This window comes from Andrographis paniculata, unplaced genomic scaffold (assembly GCF_009805555.1).
Source record: "Andrographis paniculata isolate CXL003 unplaced genomic scaffold, ASM980555v1 Contig37END, whole genome shotgun sequence".
In the NCBI taxonomy this organism is placed as follows: domain Eukaryota; kingdom Viridiplantae; phylum Streptophyta; class Magnoliopsida; order Lamiales; family Acanthaceae; genus Andrographis; species Andrographis paniculata.
This window is the reverse complement of record NW_026137570.1, coordinates 2096844-2112807: the sequence shown is the minus strand read 5'-3', so window position 1 is coordinate 2112807 and position 15964 is coordinate 2096844. Positions and strand designations below refer to the sequence as shown.

Genomic DNA, 15964 nt, shown 5'->3' with positions numbered 1-15964 from the left:
TTATACAAATTAAATAGTACAAAAAAAAATAAATAAAAAAAATATATATACTGCAACATCATTTCTTTCCATTTCTCTGCATATGGGAGAGAAATGAAAACAGAGAAATGGAAATGATTTATTTTTCAAGTTCCATTTCTCTCATTTCCATTTCTCTGACTCAAACAAACAAGAGAAATGATACCATTTCTATTTCTCTGGCCTCATTTCTCTGTACCAAACACAACCTTAGCGGTGTTAGGTACAAAGAAACTATTTTCTATTTTCTATTTTCATTTCTTAAATGTATGGAAAGAAATGAAATTAAGAGAGTAGAGTATATTTATATATTTTATTTTTTTATATGTAATTTGTACGATTTTATTTATGTTTATTATTATTATTATTATTTTGTCTAACTATTATTATTTTTTTATAATTTTTTATATTATTTAATCTTATAAAATATCATATTTAAATTATTATTAAAATAAATTATCAGAAAAATATAATTAAAAAATATAATCATATTTTTCTTATCTAATTTATTATTTTTTCACCTTTCTCAATTGAATTATATTTTACCAAACAAAAAATATTCTCTACTTAATTCCGTTTCATTTTATGCTATTTCTGTGTACCAAATCCACCCTTATTTGATCAAATGAGATGGGGTATATTTATATGAAGAAATGGATGTAAAAATTTGTATTGATAATTGTGGACACCCAAACCAAACAAGCCTCCAAGGATGTGTTTGGTTTGATTTTATTTTATTATTTAAATAGTAGCTATATTAAATATTTTATAAGAAAAAAAAAATTAATATATTTTTATTAATAAAATTGATTGAAGTTTTTTTTTTAAAAAAAAAAGCATAGACTCATGCTGGTTTTTTAGCTTTTTGCATAACGTGGATTCTTATCTATTCTTTAGGAGTTTAATGGGAAGGAGATATATTCCCTTTCTTTTGGATTTGAGATTAGATTTTCAAATAATACTTTTTGTTTGATATTTTTTGAAATAAAATTATTAGGAGTATATTTTTATTAATAACATATGGACTGAAATATGTTTGAAATAAAAAATAAAAAAATTAAATACAATATCTTAAATTTAGAATATTAGTTTGCTTATTTTCTTCTTCCTTTCTATAGTAATATTTTACTTCATCCATTATGTAAAATTATGACTATTTGATCGGACACAATTTTTTTAAATAATAGGTAAAAATAAATATTTTTTACATGTCCATTTGATCGGACACAATGTTTTTTTTAAAAAAAAAAGGTAAAAATAAAAAAAATTATAATAAAAAAATATATTTTTTTACTATATAAAAACAAAAATAAATTTGAATAACAGTAAAAATAATGATAATTTTTAAAATAAAATTATTATTAATATAATATCTTACAATCTCATAAAAATTAATACATCAAATAAAATAATAACAAAAGAATATCCACGTATACACAAGCACATAATAAATTGCAAGATTCAAATTCTATCTTACAAAAACACAAAGAACTACTTACTAAAAACTTAAAAAAAAAAAACTTCTTACATCTAACAAATCAAATATCATACAACAACAAACGAATTCTCTGAGAACGGCGCCAAAATTTAATTTTCTCTGGAAATTTTGGATACCAACGCTACACGAAGTTGATCTTGTGAATACACTCGCCCTTCCATCCTCGCCGTCGCTTGTTGGATCATCAAGTCGTTCACGACGGACACACTCGCGTGGTGCACGTCGAGATCCAACTCCATAAGTGCGACCATCAACTTCACGGCCGGGTGATTCTTCTTGCAACATTGGACCCGAATCATCGCGTCCCGTCCGATGATCCTAACATCGATATCGATATCTACATTTTGGGTCGGAGCCCGGCCCGATTTTGAAGCCTCCAGAACTTTCCTCGAGTTCTTTTTCACTGACTCGATTTGACTCAGCAACCCCTCTTTATTTATTTCAGAGTCTTGTAGTTTTAACTGTAATTCTTTGATGTAAGTAATCGCGTCTTCGAGCAAAGACGCCTTGTCCATTTTGGACACATTGGGCACGACGGCTCGGAGCGTGTAGAATCGTTGATTTAGCTTCTCGCGCCGTTGTCGCTCGGCTTCCACGTGGTTTAACGGCTCTTCCCGCCCGTTTGCGGGCTTTCGACCCCGTTTTCTCGGGCGAGGTTTTTCGTTCTCGATTTCTCCGACTTTGCTTTCCATTTCTTTCGCGATCGATGCTTCGAGTTCCGAATGATCCGATTCAACGCCAACGGTAATAATGTCGTCGGTCTTTAACGAGACAATGGCGCCGGTCCCGTCGCTATTACTAACCTTCCTCTTCTTACAACTATTCCTACTTCCCTTATTTCCGTCTTGAACCCTATCCGAAACTCCCATCTTTTCGCCGTCGCCGAAATTCAGTATCTCTCCCGACTCCGGCTTGCAGATTCCGCCGCCGCCGCCGCCGCCGCCGTAATCGGAGAAATTCAATCGATGATGTTCTAAATTGAGGTTTTCATTGCCAAACACCGTTTGCTTTGAAGCATCGTTGATGTTAGAAGGAACGGAAATCACATTACCGTTAGTAACGGCGTTATTGTTACCGTTAGCATTGATGGAATCGTCGATCTCCGGAGACGGGTCGGTTAGCCAGAGGTCGGCTGGATCGACATCGGGCCGAGCCCAGAAGCCCGATCCCGGCCCGAATTCGTTGAAATCGAAGAGAAGTTTGACTTCCTTCATGAGATCGGAGTTTTGGAAAATCACCTCAGTAGAGCCGAGCTCGACGACGCCGTTAAATAACGGTATACAGACGACGGTCTGGAGCCCGAAGCCCGAAGCTTGACGGGCCCGGTCGCACGGCGTGGCGGCGAGGCGGTCGCCGCCGGCGACCCAGACCGGAGCTTGGCCGGAGAAGGCGTGGCCGGGGAGGCCGACGCCGGCGGCGAAAGTCTGCATCATGGAGATGAGGAAGAACCACTCGGTGTCGGTGACTTCTTCGTCGACGGCGGCGGCGGCGGCACCGCCGCCGGCGAGAGGGTCGACCAGGGAGTTGAGCTCCCGGAGCACCCTTTTGCGGTGGTCCTGTTCGGCAGCAGACGACGCCGTTTTGCGCTTGGCTTTGTCTTCCTCTCCTTTATAGTAGCCGTCGCCCCACCCTAATACGGCGGCGGCGGCGGCGCCGCCTCCGCCGCCGTCAACAGCGGAGGACTGCCAGAAAATAGCGTATGTCCATGTCTCTTGGGCGCCTTCGATCAAGCTGAGGAGACGCTGCTGGAGGCTTTCTTGGGTTAATAGGGGCGGCGGCGTGGCGGCGGCGGTGGAATTTTCCGGCGGCGGCGGCCAAAAGGAAGTTAGATCGGAGGGTATTACGAAATCATCCCCGGCGGAGGCGCCGCCGTGCCATGGAGTGGCGGACGGCGGCTCCGATGAGACAATCATGACAGGCTCTATGTAAGAATTAGGGGAGAGTGTTTTTCCATGATGAGAGAGAAAATGTAGAAAATGAGGAGAGAGAAAGGGATGGATGCAAGTGGCGGGGAGGAAAAGGATGGGCAAATGGCAATCGATTGTGAATTTGGGTTTAATTTGGGAAGAATTTGGGGCGAATTTAATGTGAATTTGAGTGGGGGCAACGGATTCTAACGGTAGAGGTAGAGCTGATCCGACCGAGCTGCTCCATTTGTAAGAAATAGTACTAATAATTTCAGGTAATTACAGATACAGTCCTCTATTTTCGTAAATTGCAGATTATCTACCTGTAAAGTAAAGTACGTCATATTTAATATAATAAAAAGATAATTAAAAAAATCCACTTGTTTGTCCTTTATGGTGACCTGTAAATAATGATAATAGATAAATAATAATAATAATAATAATAATGATAATAGATGGTGGATATGCTGAAGCATCCGCAGGGCACTCCTGAATTTTCAGTGGCTGAGCAAGCATAAAAAATATTCTGTGTTTTTTTCAAGTTTTTATCTAAAAATATATTTACAATTTCTTTTATAGAAATTTTAATATAAATATATGTTTTTGTTAATTTTTTTTACCTAAAAATATATTTAATTGTTTTAATATTCATTAATATATATATGTTGTGTTATATTATCTCTGTCTCAATTCAAAATATGTTTTTACTATTTTTCGTATGTTCTATTTTAAAGCATTATTTTTTTTTTATTTTAAGAAAAATAATAATAATATAATAACAAAATATTATAACTTTTACTTAAATTATGTATATCATTATATATATAATGATTTTATACTCCCTCCGTTCCAATACAATAATTTTGTTTACTATTTTTGTCTGTTCCAAAGCAATAAACTTATTTTCATAAATAACTATATCACTATATAACTACCATTACTATTTCATTATTATTATAGTCACTATCTTTTATACTAATACACTCGTAAGGGAAAAAATGTCTTTTATCTATATTTTTACATATTATCAATATAATATCAATATTCTTTAAATCTCGTACCTAACACAACCAATACTATAGTTCCAGGACGGAGGGAGTACATAAAATCAAATGACAAAAATATAAAAAAAAAATAAAAATTTACACACTCCTACTAACTAACAAAATATTACTCCCTCCGTCCCAGGTACTGTGTCTGCTACACTGTAGACACGGTATTTTAGGAGGGGTGTAATTAGTAGATAATTAAGAATGTATTAGTAAAAATAATTATCCTATAATATAAATAATTATAAATTAAGATTAAGATAACTAATTAGTTTAATTAAAATTAAAAAAATTAAAATGAGATTAAAGTATGTAATCATTTTTCAAAAAAAGAAAGTGACATGGTACGGACGGACAGAAATGACAATATGGACATGGTATCTGGGACGGAGGGAGTATTATTTTTTAATTTATTGCAAAACCGCAAAAAAACTCATTTGATTTGAAACAAAGAAGTATTTTTTTTCATTACCTATAAAAAAAAAATATTATATTAATGTAGAAAATACATCATTTATCGTAATATTTTTATACTTTTTTTATCCCATAACAATGTGAATATTTGGGTTGATATGAACATTAATAAATAATAGTATTATATTGATAATGAGTGTAAAAATATTTTTAAGACCAAAGCACTTTTATTTTATGTAATTATTGTAAAAAAATAGGGATAATTTTGTAAAAATATAAAGAATTAGTTCCAAAAATAGAAAAAATGAGACTAGAATACGCTATATAACTTACATTTTAAATAAAATCATGTACTATCTATAGCCAACTTTAAATCTATCTCAAGTGAATGCATATATTTGTCTTTTTAATAAATAATAATAAAAGGAAAAAATAATAATAATATTTTATTTATTAATAAATTATCTTAAGATAATTTTGATGATTTTTATTAAATTAATTATTTTCATTTTATAAAATTTACTTTTTCATCTTATTTAATATACATATTTTATTATTCTCGTCTTTACGTAATATAATATATATTTTTTAAAAATATAGATAAAAAAATAAAAATTCGATTTTTTAAAATAAAAAAATAAAAAAATTAACATTTTTAAATAAGAATAATTTTAAATGATAATTTAAATGAAAAGTAAAAATATACTTGAATAAATATATTTTTAAAATAGTATTTTTATCTTGCTTACCAAAAAGCTCACGAATTAAAACTCTTAATTTGAAACCCTAATTCAGGAGATCGAACGAAATGAGTAACATGGAGTGGGAGATGGTGGAGCTTCACCGAAATTCCGGCAATTGGGCAACAATGGTGGAAGAAATTGCGAGATTAGAGAAGAGGATCTTCCCCAAGCACGAGTCTCTTGCCACTTCATTCGAAGCAGAGGTTAAAAGGAAGAACAGCGGTTTGCTTTATACTCACGTTAGAGGCGAAGTCGCCGGATATGTGATGTACTCTTGGCCTTCCTCGCTTTATGCTTCCATCACCAAACTTGCAGGTAAACCTGAATTTTGTACATCGATTCTTAGAATGCCGTTTAGAGTAAATCAAAATCGATAATTAGATAACGTCCGATTTGAATTTGAAATCTGAATCGAACACACTCTGTTTAGTTCACACAATAATTTAATAATGATTCTGTTTGTAGAAGGAAATTAAAGATTTCTGGATTGAAGTTTATTTATTGGGTGAATTTGCTTTCTGGATTCCTCACATTACTTGGTTGCATTCTGTGGATTAGTTCTTAAAATTTAAAAAGTGATAAACATCATCTTTTATGCAGACAATGTGATATATCAAATATGATGATTCATTTGGCACTTCTTCAACTGATTTCTTCGACAATTATTGTTAATTCTCCACCTAACTGTTTCGTGCTTCCATGGAATGAGGATTGAAGTTTTTTGACATATGATAATTGTTTGCATTAGTTCTTAACCTTACAAAAGCGACGAGATCATCTTTCACAGAGTGAATGTTTTATATGATGATTCATTTGGTATTTCTTCAACTGATTTCTCTTAGAATCATTATAAATTCTCCACCTAACTGTCCTGTGCTTGAATAGATTGAGCATTGAATATCTTAGCATCAGTGCATGTGATATTGTTTGCAGCAAGAAATAGTTGGAGAAGTTTTCTATGGGCCCGAATAACATGTTGTCGTGTTAATATCATCTCGCCACTTTGTTTAGAGTATGGAATAACATTTTACGATCTAATCCTGGTTTATTTAACATATTTCATCTGTCTTGATGCTCTAGTGCATGTACTTAGTCTCTTGAAATTCCATTAGTGAGCTTCTTATGAATGGCAACTACATTTAAATTAACTCGACCCAAAATGAATGTCAAGTTATTACTTTTTCTGCCAGTATAGAGTGCAGTTCTCTCGACTTGAATTTCATTGGGGCGTAGGGTTGTAAACGAATTGAATTAAATCGATTCGAAAAAAATATTCGACTATTCGATTAATTTCGAATCTTAAAATGATAACTCGTATTCGATTTGAAATAGTTTTCAAATTATTCATTTTGATTTCAATATTATACATATATTTGGTTCAAAATGTGATTTCCATTTTTGTTTTATTCGACTCGATTCGAAACTATCGATTAGAACTTATTTTATTTAAAATTTTCAATAATAATATTAAAAACTTGATAAAAAATATACATATTTATTATTTATTATTTTTTCACATTGGAAAAAAGACTTCTTGTTTTAATATAAAAGGCTTCATTTATATTGTATATATTTATACAAAATTTAAAAGAATTATGATTAATAAATTAAGTTTAATTTATTTCAATTGGGAAATACATAGTATGTATATTATATTTTATACTATCTATATTTTTTTTTATTATCGAATCGAATATTTACAAATAGCGAATCGAATATTAAATTTTTTTTTCGAATTCAAATCAAAATTATTTGATTAATTTACAACCCTACTTGGGCGTTGATCTATGCACCTGCTTAATTTGTTTGAAAATGGCAGCACTTATACCTTTATTTCGAACAATGTTTCAGTGAGAGAGAAGTATAGGAGACAGGGCCAGGGGGAAGCACTGCTGAAAGCAGCCATCGACAAGTGCAAAACTAGGAACATTCACCGTATATCTCTTCATGTAGATCCCTCAAGAACCGCAGCGATGAATCTCTACAAGAAATTCGGCTTCCAGGTAGATAATTTAATAGAAAGTTATTATTCATTAGATAGAAATGCGTATCGAATGTACTTGGATCTCAACAAAGATATACAAGCATGATCGATAATTAACTACAACGTGCATTTACAAAGTAAAACACAGACTTAGAAACCGGAGCTACTAAAATGAATTCATGTTCTTTTTGTACGTGATTAAAATCATGCTCGGATAATGGAACGATGAAATAGTTTTCTTTATTAGGCCTCTTTCAGCACTTTTTATGGAATTTTGCTACTGCATTCGGGTATATGTTGTTAAAAATGTTGATTTAGTTAAACTATGTCGAGCTGAACTTTTAGCTAGAATTCTGATATGTTAAATTTACATACTGAATGTTAAACCGGTGATCAATTGTAATATCGATTTTGAATCATCTGATCTAAGTTTAGGACAATCCCGACTGATCCTGTCCGTGTACCAGTCCAATATATATGCATTTGTGGGTGATACCCGATGCATTATCTACTGCTGATGCTTTTTAGTTTTCGAAACCTTTGATTTAGCTGACATTTGAAATTGATTTAGCATATCGTGTTGTTGGTTGTTCTGATGCTCAACTTGTTCGGACCGGTTAAGAATCTTTCGTATTTCTTACATGCTTGCGTTTGTTGATCTTAATTCAGTTGTAGTTGTGTTCTTATCTGTATTTGTGCATCTTATCTGAGTCGAATTGGTGTTTGGTAGCAGTCTAGTATTGTTCCTTTTTCTTTTCTTTTTTTGTTGGAAATTATTATTTTTAGATAATCGATAAGAAGCCGTTCCTATGTTGAGAGAAAATTAATCAGCAGATACGGACACACGTATGAATTATACTCCCAAAACACATAGAGTATAAACAAAGAATACAAATTATGCGGTCCCGTAAGGGATGACCTTGGTTCACTTAGGGTGTGTTTGTTTGGGGAATTGGATTGGATTTACATTATTCATCCAATTTTTTTCACCCAAAAACATCAAATCAAACACCTATTTTTTATTTTTTATATTATACTGAAAATCAATTTTACATTCAAAACATCGTATCAACACCTATTTATATCACATCATACAATTATTTAAATTCAAAATTTTTACTATTAAAATCCCAATCCAAAATCCAAAATCCCCAACAAACACACCCTTAGCGTGACTTGCCTTGTCGGATATCACATTTTTCACGACTGATATCACTGTTCAACTTTAGGGTATTACAATTTAAAATGCTAAGAAGTTTGGGTATGCATATCTATCATTGTATATTGATTTAATTTGATGAATATTGTATGCATGACTTTTACTTGTTTATTTTTTTGAAAAAAAAAATAAATATAAAAATTAAAAATCATTGTGCTTTGGATAAATTTTTGTATGTATCGTCTATATACAATAGAGTTACACAAAATAAATCACTCAAGGGTGATGAAGTAATTTTTCTCAAATTATAATAAAAAAAAGTTAAAAAAGTATTTTGGTATTAGTGTATGATTACTTTTATTATAAATAAAAAGTGAAGTAGTTTTTAGTGGAATATAAGAAAATAGTAAAAAAATATTTTGAGTTGAGATCGATGAAATATTAAAAAAATAAAACAATACAACCTAAATACAACTCATTTGAGATACAATAGTCTTTTTTATCATTTTTGTTCGTCCCAAAATAATAGTCTTATTTCCATAAATAACCATATCACCATAAAATTACCTTTACTTTTTTTATTTTATTACACAATTGCCACTACTTTTTACACTAATACATTCACAAGGGCAAAAAAATCTTTTATCCATACTTTTTATCCACTATCAATATAATATTAATATTCCTTAAATCCCATGTCAATCCAATTAAGACTATATTTATGGAACGAATAAAGTATTTTTTATTTTTTTTATAACCATCCTATCAAATTACTATTTAAATAAAAATAAATATTAATATTAATTTCAAATCAATTTTAAATCACAACCAAATAAATATATACTTTTTAATATCAAATATTAATTTAAATTTTATATATTTACTAAAATATATTATCTCATTATTAATATAAATAAATTTGTGTATATATATATATATATATAGTGTGATCAAACTTGAAAGAGTATAAGTTTGTTCACTCAACATTACGACAATTCTCGTTTTATATTACAAAAAAGACAATTTTATATAAATAAAATAAAAAATGTTAAATAAAACATTGTGATTTATTTACTTATATTAAACTATGGCTAAATTGTACTCCCAATTGAAAGGGTTATTTATTTATTTATTTTTAATTAAAAATAATAATATTTTATTAATTATTAGAAGTGTATAAGACATTTTAATATTTTTGTCTTTCAAATTTATGTATAAAGTAATTGTGTGCATAATGGTAATTTCAATAAAAATTAAATGGTATTTTGGTATGAATATTTAATTATGTTTTTTAAACTATTTTTTTTGTTTTATTATATAATTAAGTCTATTTGATTTATGATGTTATATGCTATGTAGTTAATTAAGTTAATTTATATTTGTTAACAATATTTTGATTAATAAATTTTACGACAAAAAAAAAAATATTAATTGTTATGAGACATACAAAAAAAAAATAATATTAATTGTGGTGACCGAGACGAGTATTAAATACTCCATCCATCCCACGTAATTTGTCCATATTTTATATTTTTGTCTGTCTTACATAATTTATCAATTACACTTTAATTACATTTTAAATTTTATAAATTTTAAAAATTTAATTAAACTATTTAGTTATCTTAATGTATGATTATTTTCACCTATACATTTCTTAATTACTTACTCTCTCAATCCCACATAATTTGTCATTATTTTATATTTTCGTCCGTGTATCATAATTTGTATATATTTTCTATTTTCATCCGTCCCATATAATGTCATTTTTTTTAAAAAATAATTATACACTTTAATCACATTTTTAATTTTATAATATTTTAATCTTAATTAAACTATTTATTTATTTTAATATTAATTTATAACTATTTTTATTATCTAAAAGTTACTTATTAATTATAATTTACGTCATATCTACATTCATAAGTACATATTACTAATTATACTTTACCTAATTCTTGTAGATTCATATACTCCCCCCCTCCTATATTTATCTATCCATTTATTTTTTACAAAAAATTTTAAAAATATTAATATCATATTGATGCCAGTAGAAATAAGATAAAAAGACTAAATTACCCTTAGTAATATATTGTAATATAAAAGTAATGATATTTGTGTAATATATTGTAATTTGAAAGAATATTAGTAACATTAGAGAGATAAATTGATACTAAAATTATTTAAAAAAGAAAATTGATAATTTGTTACCAAAATAAAAAAAATATACTTCATCTGTCTAATAACAAAGTATCCAATTTTTTTTTATTTTAGTCTATCTTATAACAAAATATTCATTTTATTATTTTTTTAATAATTGTAATATCTACCTAACATTATAAATATGCTTACAATATAATTACACAAATATTGTTACTTTTATATTACAAGATACTAATAAAATTATTTTAATTATTTTTATTTTATTTTTATGATTTTTTAATATAATACTAATATTAAAAAAAATAAAAATAGATACGTAGCTGTGGGAGGAAGCTAAGGCAATGGTAGGGCAATGTGTGGGGTAGTAATTAAAAACAACAAAAAAACCGGTAATATTTAGTGACTTCCAGAATTCTGCACGCATCACTGTTCCCAAAAATGTTCTATTGACTCTTCGCTCGTCCTTCACCTCCGTCTTCCCAAAGCCATTCCCCACCTTAATCGCCGTCGTCTCCCCGAACTCTACTCTGATAGCAAAATCAGGATTCACTTTTCGATTTCCGATCAAAAATTCCATTTCCGGAGCACTTAAAAAAGTGTAAGATTCGAAGAGTTTGCCGAAGTAATGTCTCGAATCGCGCGCAGCTGCGTTCAATCGCTGCTGAAGTTGGTGAACTCGGGGTTAGGGATGGCTGGAATAGCCTTGATCATGTACTCGCTTTGGATGCTGAGAGCTTGGCTTGCGGACGAAGAATCCTCTGAGGCTCCTATTCCTTGGTAATTTTTAGCACTGTAGTGTACTCTGATTGAAAGGGTTAATTTGTGCCTTTAATTATGCTTATGCGAGTTTAGAAATTATCAGTACAGCGTGAAAGGAAACGAGCGTGTTTGAATGAATGCAGGTTTATATACACCATTCTCGGAGTTGGGGTTATTGTTTGTGTGATCACTTGCTCTGGTCACATTGCTGCTGAAACTGCTAACGGTTGTTGTCTATACATCGTATCCTTCCTTACTGTATTGTCGTTCAATCTCTGCCTGGGGAATTGTTGATCATCATTTTAGAGGACCGAAAGTGTGTTTGTTTGGGGGTTTGAGTTTTGAGTTTGTGTTTTGAATATTAAAATTTGGAATTGAATTTTTTGATGTTTTCAATGTAAAATTGTTTCTTAGGATAATATATAAGGGTTTGATTTGATGGTTTTGGAAGAAAATAATTTGATAGTAGAGAATTTAAAGTAATCTCCAAACAAACACCATGGCTGGAACATTGTTATACATGCTTTGTAAGAGTGGAACGAAATGATTTGGGAGGTTATGTTTGATTGATTTGGTATTTAAGATTTTGGGATTGTAAATTAGCATCCAATCAAAGATTTGCATTTTCGATTTTAGTTTAAACATATGAAATGGATAATCGATATTCTGGTTTCATTTGTTTGTGCAATTATCCTAATCCAGCAAGAACTACATATACTTGGAGATGTGTTAAATTTACTGTAGATTTGTTAGACCAAATACACAGAGGCCTCTTTTTTTTAAAAAAATAAAAAATAAAAAATCTTATTCTTAAATTTCCGGTGAACCGATAAAATGCTGATGAAATTTCTATCTGCAGTGCATTAATTTGATAATAGTCTGCAGCATAAAACCCTTTGGTATCCTTAGCGAGTGTAGTACATGGTATTTGTGTTTCTTCTTTTCTTGGTAGAGGCTGCTGTCACTGCTGATGTTTTCTTAAATCATCACTGGGAAGAGGTAATTTTCTGGAATTAGGTATCTTGAACATGCACAAGCATCTTGTAAACGATTTGACCTTTATCAGGACTTTCCAGAAGACCCGACCGGAAATCTTGATAATTTGAAGAGCTTTATTCAAGAGAACTTTGACATTTGCAAATGGGTTGGCTTGGCTGTGGTGGCTTTGCAGGTGAAATCCCTTAGTTACTTGCCTATGTTTTTTTTGTATTATTCATTTATTTTTAACTCCCGCATACGGAGGTTTGAGTTTTTTATTTTAATAATATTTAATGTGATGTTTTGTGATATATATATATATATATATTGGGAAACAGGAAGTCTAGATAAAAAGAAAAGAACTGTATAGAAACTCAAAGGAAACACACGTATACGAATGTACCTAGATTCATCTTCATGTATGAAGTAAATTTTTTTTAGTATTATTTTATTGGACCCTAGAAGCACCTGCTTTGCATTTCTATATATTTTAGGCATATATGACAATATTTTTCCGCCTTACATCTTCCCATTTTTTTTTCTTCTAATTGATGACATGACTATCTCCGTAGAATATGGAGTTATAAATCATTTGCAGCTGCAGACTGGCTACTGAAATGAATCTTGATTTCATTATACTAAATAGTATTGAAATTAAATGTGCATTTAGGTTTGTTACAAACTGTACTTTATTGTGGCTTTCATATTTGTTCTAAGGTACTGGAACATGGTTTAGTTCAATGAGATTGTTAGTGTATAATTACATCAGGTACTTCACTAATTTACTGTTATTATAGGATGCAGATCAAATTACTAACAAATTAGACGAACCGGAATGAAAATCAATTGACATGAGGATATATGAAGCTGGAGTGTCCGGCTTCTTAATCTTGCTAGTCGATCTTATGGTAATAATATCCATTTGCTTGCAGGGAATTAGCCTACTTCTGGCTATGGTTCTTAAGGCTTTTGGACCACATCCCGAGAGATACTACGAAAGTGACGATGATTACCTACCAGATAGGGTGCCGTTGCTAAAAACTTATGTTCCCTCACAATCCTATGTTGTTAAGGAGCCGCCCAATGGGATGAAAAATGATGCTTGGGGTGTAAGAATCAACAGCACGGTATGTGTCCCTTTCAACTAATGTTTGGATGTGTTTGTTTGGGGGTTTGAATTTTTGGTTGGGATTTAAATAGTAAAAAATTTGAATTTGAATAGTTGTATGATGTGATATAAATAAGTATTGATACGATGTTTTGAATGTAAAATTAATTTTTAGTATAATATAAAAAATAAATATTTGATTTGATGTTTTTAGGGGAAATATTTTGTAGGAATAGTGGAAACTTGAGCACTACTATATTTTCATCGAAACAATTGTAACAGCTAACAGCGGTCTATAGCTTCTCTTTAGTAGTTCTGTTGATATTTTAGCATAATTTTTTTGACAGCCTCTACTATGATTTCACTATATTTTACAAAATAATTTCCCGTTAGAATATGAGAGTTAGGGAGTGCACATAATCATAGTGGATACAAAGAGATTTCTACTTCTAAACCATTTTACAGAGCCCCTTGAGATTTTCTGTGCATACCCGAGAGACCAAATTTATAAGAAATGAATATATATACGCTTCCATTACATGTTTAGCGTAATTTATGAAGAGTTTGAAGATTTCAGTGATGTAATAAACTCATAATATAATCAAATAAGGACTATATGTGGCTGATTAGTAGAGTTATTTCTATTGGATATTTGCGATGATTGCTATAGCTCATTGGTTAATGATGATCGATATCTGTTCAAACTTTTTGTTCTTTTTCCTATTCAGGCGAACCGGTAAAGAAGCCACTATGTATTTTATGGGAGCCAAGTGCATTGAAACAAACTCGGACATCAACCAATTTAAGGTTTGTGGATTAATTTGATCTTTGATTGATTGATTTTGTTATCCGGGATATGTTTATATACTGTAAATGGCTTCATGTAAGTGTGTACTCGAAGTCTTGGACATAAAAAATATTTTGAAAAAGTCGAAGATATTGAAGTAATGATATTGTTCTCTTGCAAATTATGTGTATTGTTTGAATCTTAATTCTCGGCATAGATATTGCTAGTGGCGGAACCAGCCCCCGAACTTTTGGGGGCTGGAGGCCCTCGAGCTCCTCCATAGATCCGCCCCGGATATTGTGGCATTATTAGCCTATTTGCTGTGTTTGCGTTTGGATTTTGGGTTTTAGTATAATATTTCTTCAGTCCCGTGTATGTTGTCATGTTTACTGTAGACATGTTTAACAAAATTAAGGGTGTGTTTCTTCTGGGGGTTTTCAGGGAAATTTGGGTTTGAATTTGGTTTTTATTTGAATTTTTAGGTGAGTTTGAATCTATGTGTTTCTTTTGTGTTTAGGTTTGGGTTGAGTTTGGAGAGTTTTGATGTGTATTGATTTAATGGTAATAAATATAATGATATAAATGTGTATTAGTATTATACCTACATATATATTTTTAAATTTTTATTTATTTGTATTATAAAAAAATTTAAGCTATATAATATGTGGAACATACGGAAATGAAAAGTGTGAGATAGTACGTGGGACGGATGGAGTATAAGAAATAAAAATTAAGTATTTGATTTGATATTTTTTTAAAAAATTTATTTATTTATTTATTTATTTTATGAATAGTAAAATCTTAAAATTTATATAAAAGAACACACGACATTAAAGAGTTTTTAGTTTTTTTTTTTAATTCTATTTTTTGGTTTGAAACGGCACCAAAGCTTGTATAAATTCGACCATAAAACAAAAACAACGGAGCACACTTAACTAAAAAATGCAAAACTAAAATCTTATGTGTTGTTTGGGGGTTTGGATTTTGAGTTGGGATTTGAACAGTAAAAATTTTGAATTTAAATAATTGTACGATGTGATATAAACAGATGTTGAATGATGTTTTGAATGTAAAATTGATTTTTAGTATAATATAAAAAATAAAAAATAAGTGTTTGATTTGATGTTTTTGAGGAGAAAATTTTGGATGAATAGTAGGATTTTAACAAAATCCATCAAACGAAACAAAAATGTTATTTATTGAAATTCCATTCCGGATATGATACCTTTTTCGACACTTTAACTTATTTATTGAAATTCCATTCCGGATATGAGATTTTTTTCGACACTTTTAACTTATTTATTGAAATTCCATTCCGGATGTGAGACTTTTTTCGACATTTTGAGTAGAATGTGCATTTTTATTTTATTTTATTTTCTCAGTTCAATTGGTCCTGGTCG

The 15964-nt window shown here is 30.5% G+C and overlaps 3 protein-coding genes across 5 annotated transcripts; 2 read left to right on the top strand and 1 right to left on the bottom strand.

The window, feature by feature from the left end:
• Positions 1-1449: 1449 nt before the first annotated feature.
• LOC127250615 (transcription factor MYC1-like) lies at positions 1450-3615 on the bottom strand. Its single transcript, XM_051273984.1, has one exon. The coding sequence runs from the start codon at positions 3427-3429 to the stop codon at positions 1606-1608; it is 1824 nt and encodes a 607-aa protein (XP_051129941.1). The 5' UTR covers positions 3430-3615; the 3' UTR covers positions 1450-1605.
• Positions 3616-5650: 2035 nt separating this feature from the next.
• LOC127250504 (uncharacterized) lies at positions 5651-8208 on the top strand. Of its 3 annotated transcripts, none has more exons than XM_051273822.1 (3): positions 5651-5944; positions 7481-7632; positions 8049-8208. In XM_051273822.1, exons 1-3 carry the CDS (start codon positions 5695-5697, stop codon positions 8061-8063), a joined length of 417 nt encoding a protein of 138 aa, XP_051129779.1. In that variant the 5' UTR covers positions 5651-5694; the 3' UTR covers positions 8064-8208. The 3 variants fall into 3 exon arrangements, with proteins under 3 accessions (XP_051129779.1, XP_051129778.1, XP_051129777.1); XM_051273821.1 differs by having other exon boundaries at positions 8044-8208; XM_051273820.1 differs by lacking the exon at positions 8049-8208 and having other exon boundaries at positions 7481-8037.
• Positions 8209-11346: 3138 nt separating this feature from the next.
• LOC127250058 (tetraspanin-19-like) lies at positions 11347-14748 on the top strand. Its single transcript, XM_051273206.1, has 6 exons — positions 11347-11709; positions 11835-11934; positions 12610-12690; positions 12758-12862; positions 13602-13796; positions 14506-14748. The coding sequence occupies exons 1-6, from the start codon at positions 11558-11560 to the stop codon at positions 14515-14517; spliced, it is 645 nt and encodes a 214-aa protein (XP_051129163.1). The 5' UTR covers positions 11347-11557; the 3' UTR covers positions 14518-14748.
• Positions 14749-15964: the final 1216 nt, after the last annotated feature.

What these genes read in the sequence shown, in the direction of transcription:
- LOC127250615 (XM_051273984.1), bottom strand. Translation starts at nt 3,429, where the DNA reads ATGATTGTCTCATCGGAGCCGCCGTCCGCCACTCCATGGCACGGCGGC.
- LOC127250504 (XM_051273820.1), top strand. Translation starts at nt 5,695, where the DNA reads ATGAGTAACATGGAGTGGGAGATGGTGGAGCTTCACCGAAATTCCGGC. An exon ending in TTCCATCACCAAACTTGCAG is followed by an intron (nt 5,945 to 7,480) that starts GTAAACCTGAAT and finishes ACAATGTTTCAG; the next exon opens with TGAGAGAGAAGTATAGGAGA.
- LOC127250058 (XM_051273206.1), top strand. Translation starts at nt 11,558, where the DNA reads ATGTCTCGAATCGCGCGCAGCTGCGTTCAATCGCTGCTGAAGTTGGTG. An exon ending in TCTGAGGCTCCTATTCCTTG is followed by an intron (nt 11,710 to 11,834) that starts GTAATTTTTAGC and finishes GAATGAATGCAG; the next exon opens with GTTTATATACACCATTCTCG. An exon ending in TAAATCATCACTGGGAAGAG is followed by an intron (nt 12,691 to 12,757) that starts GTAATTTTCTGG and finishes GACCTTTATCAG; the next exon opens with GACTTTCCAGAAGACCCGAC.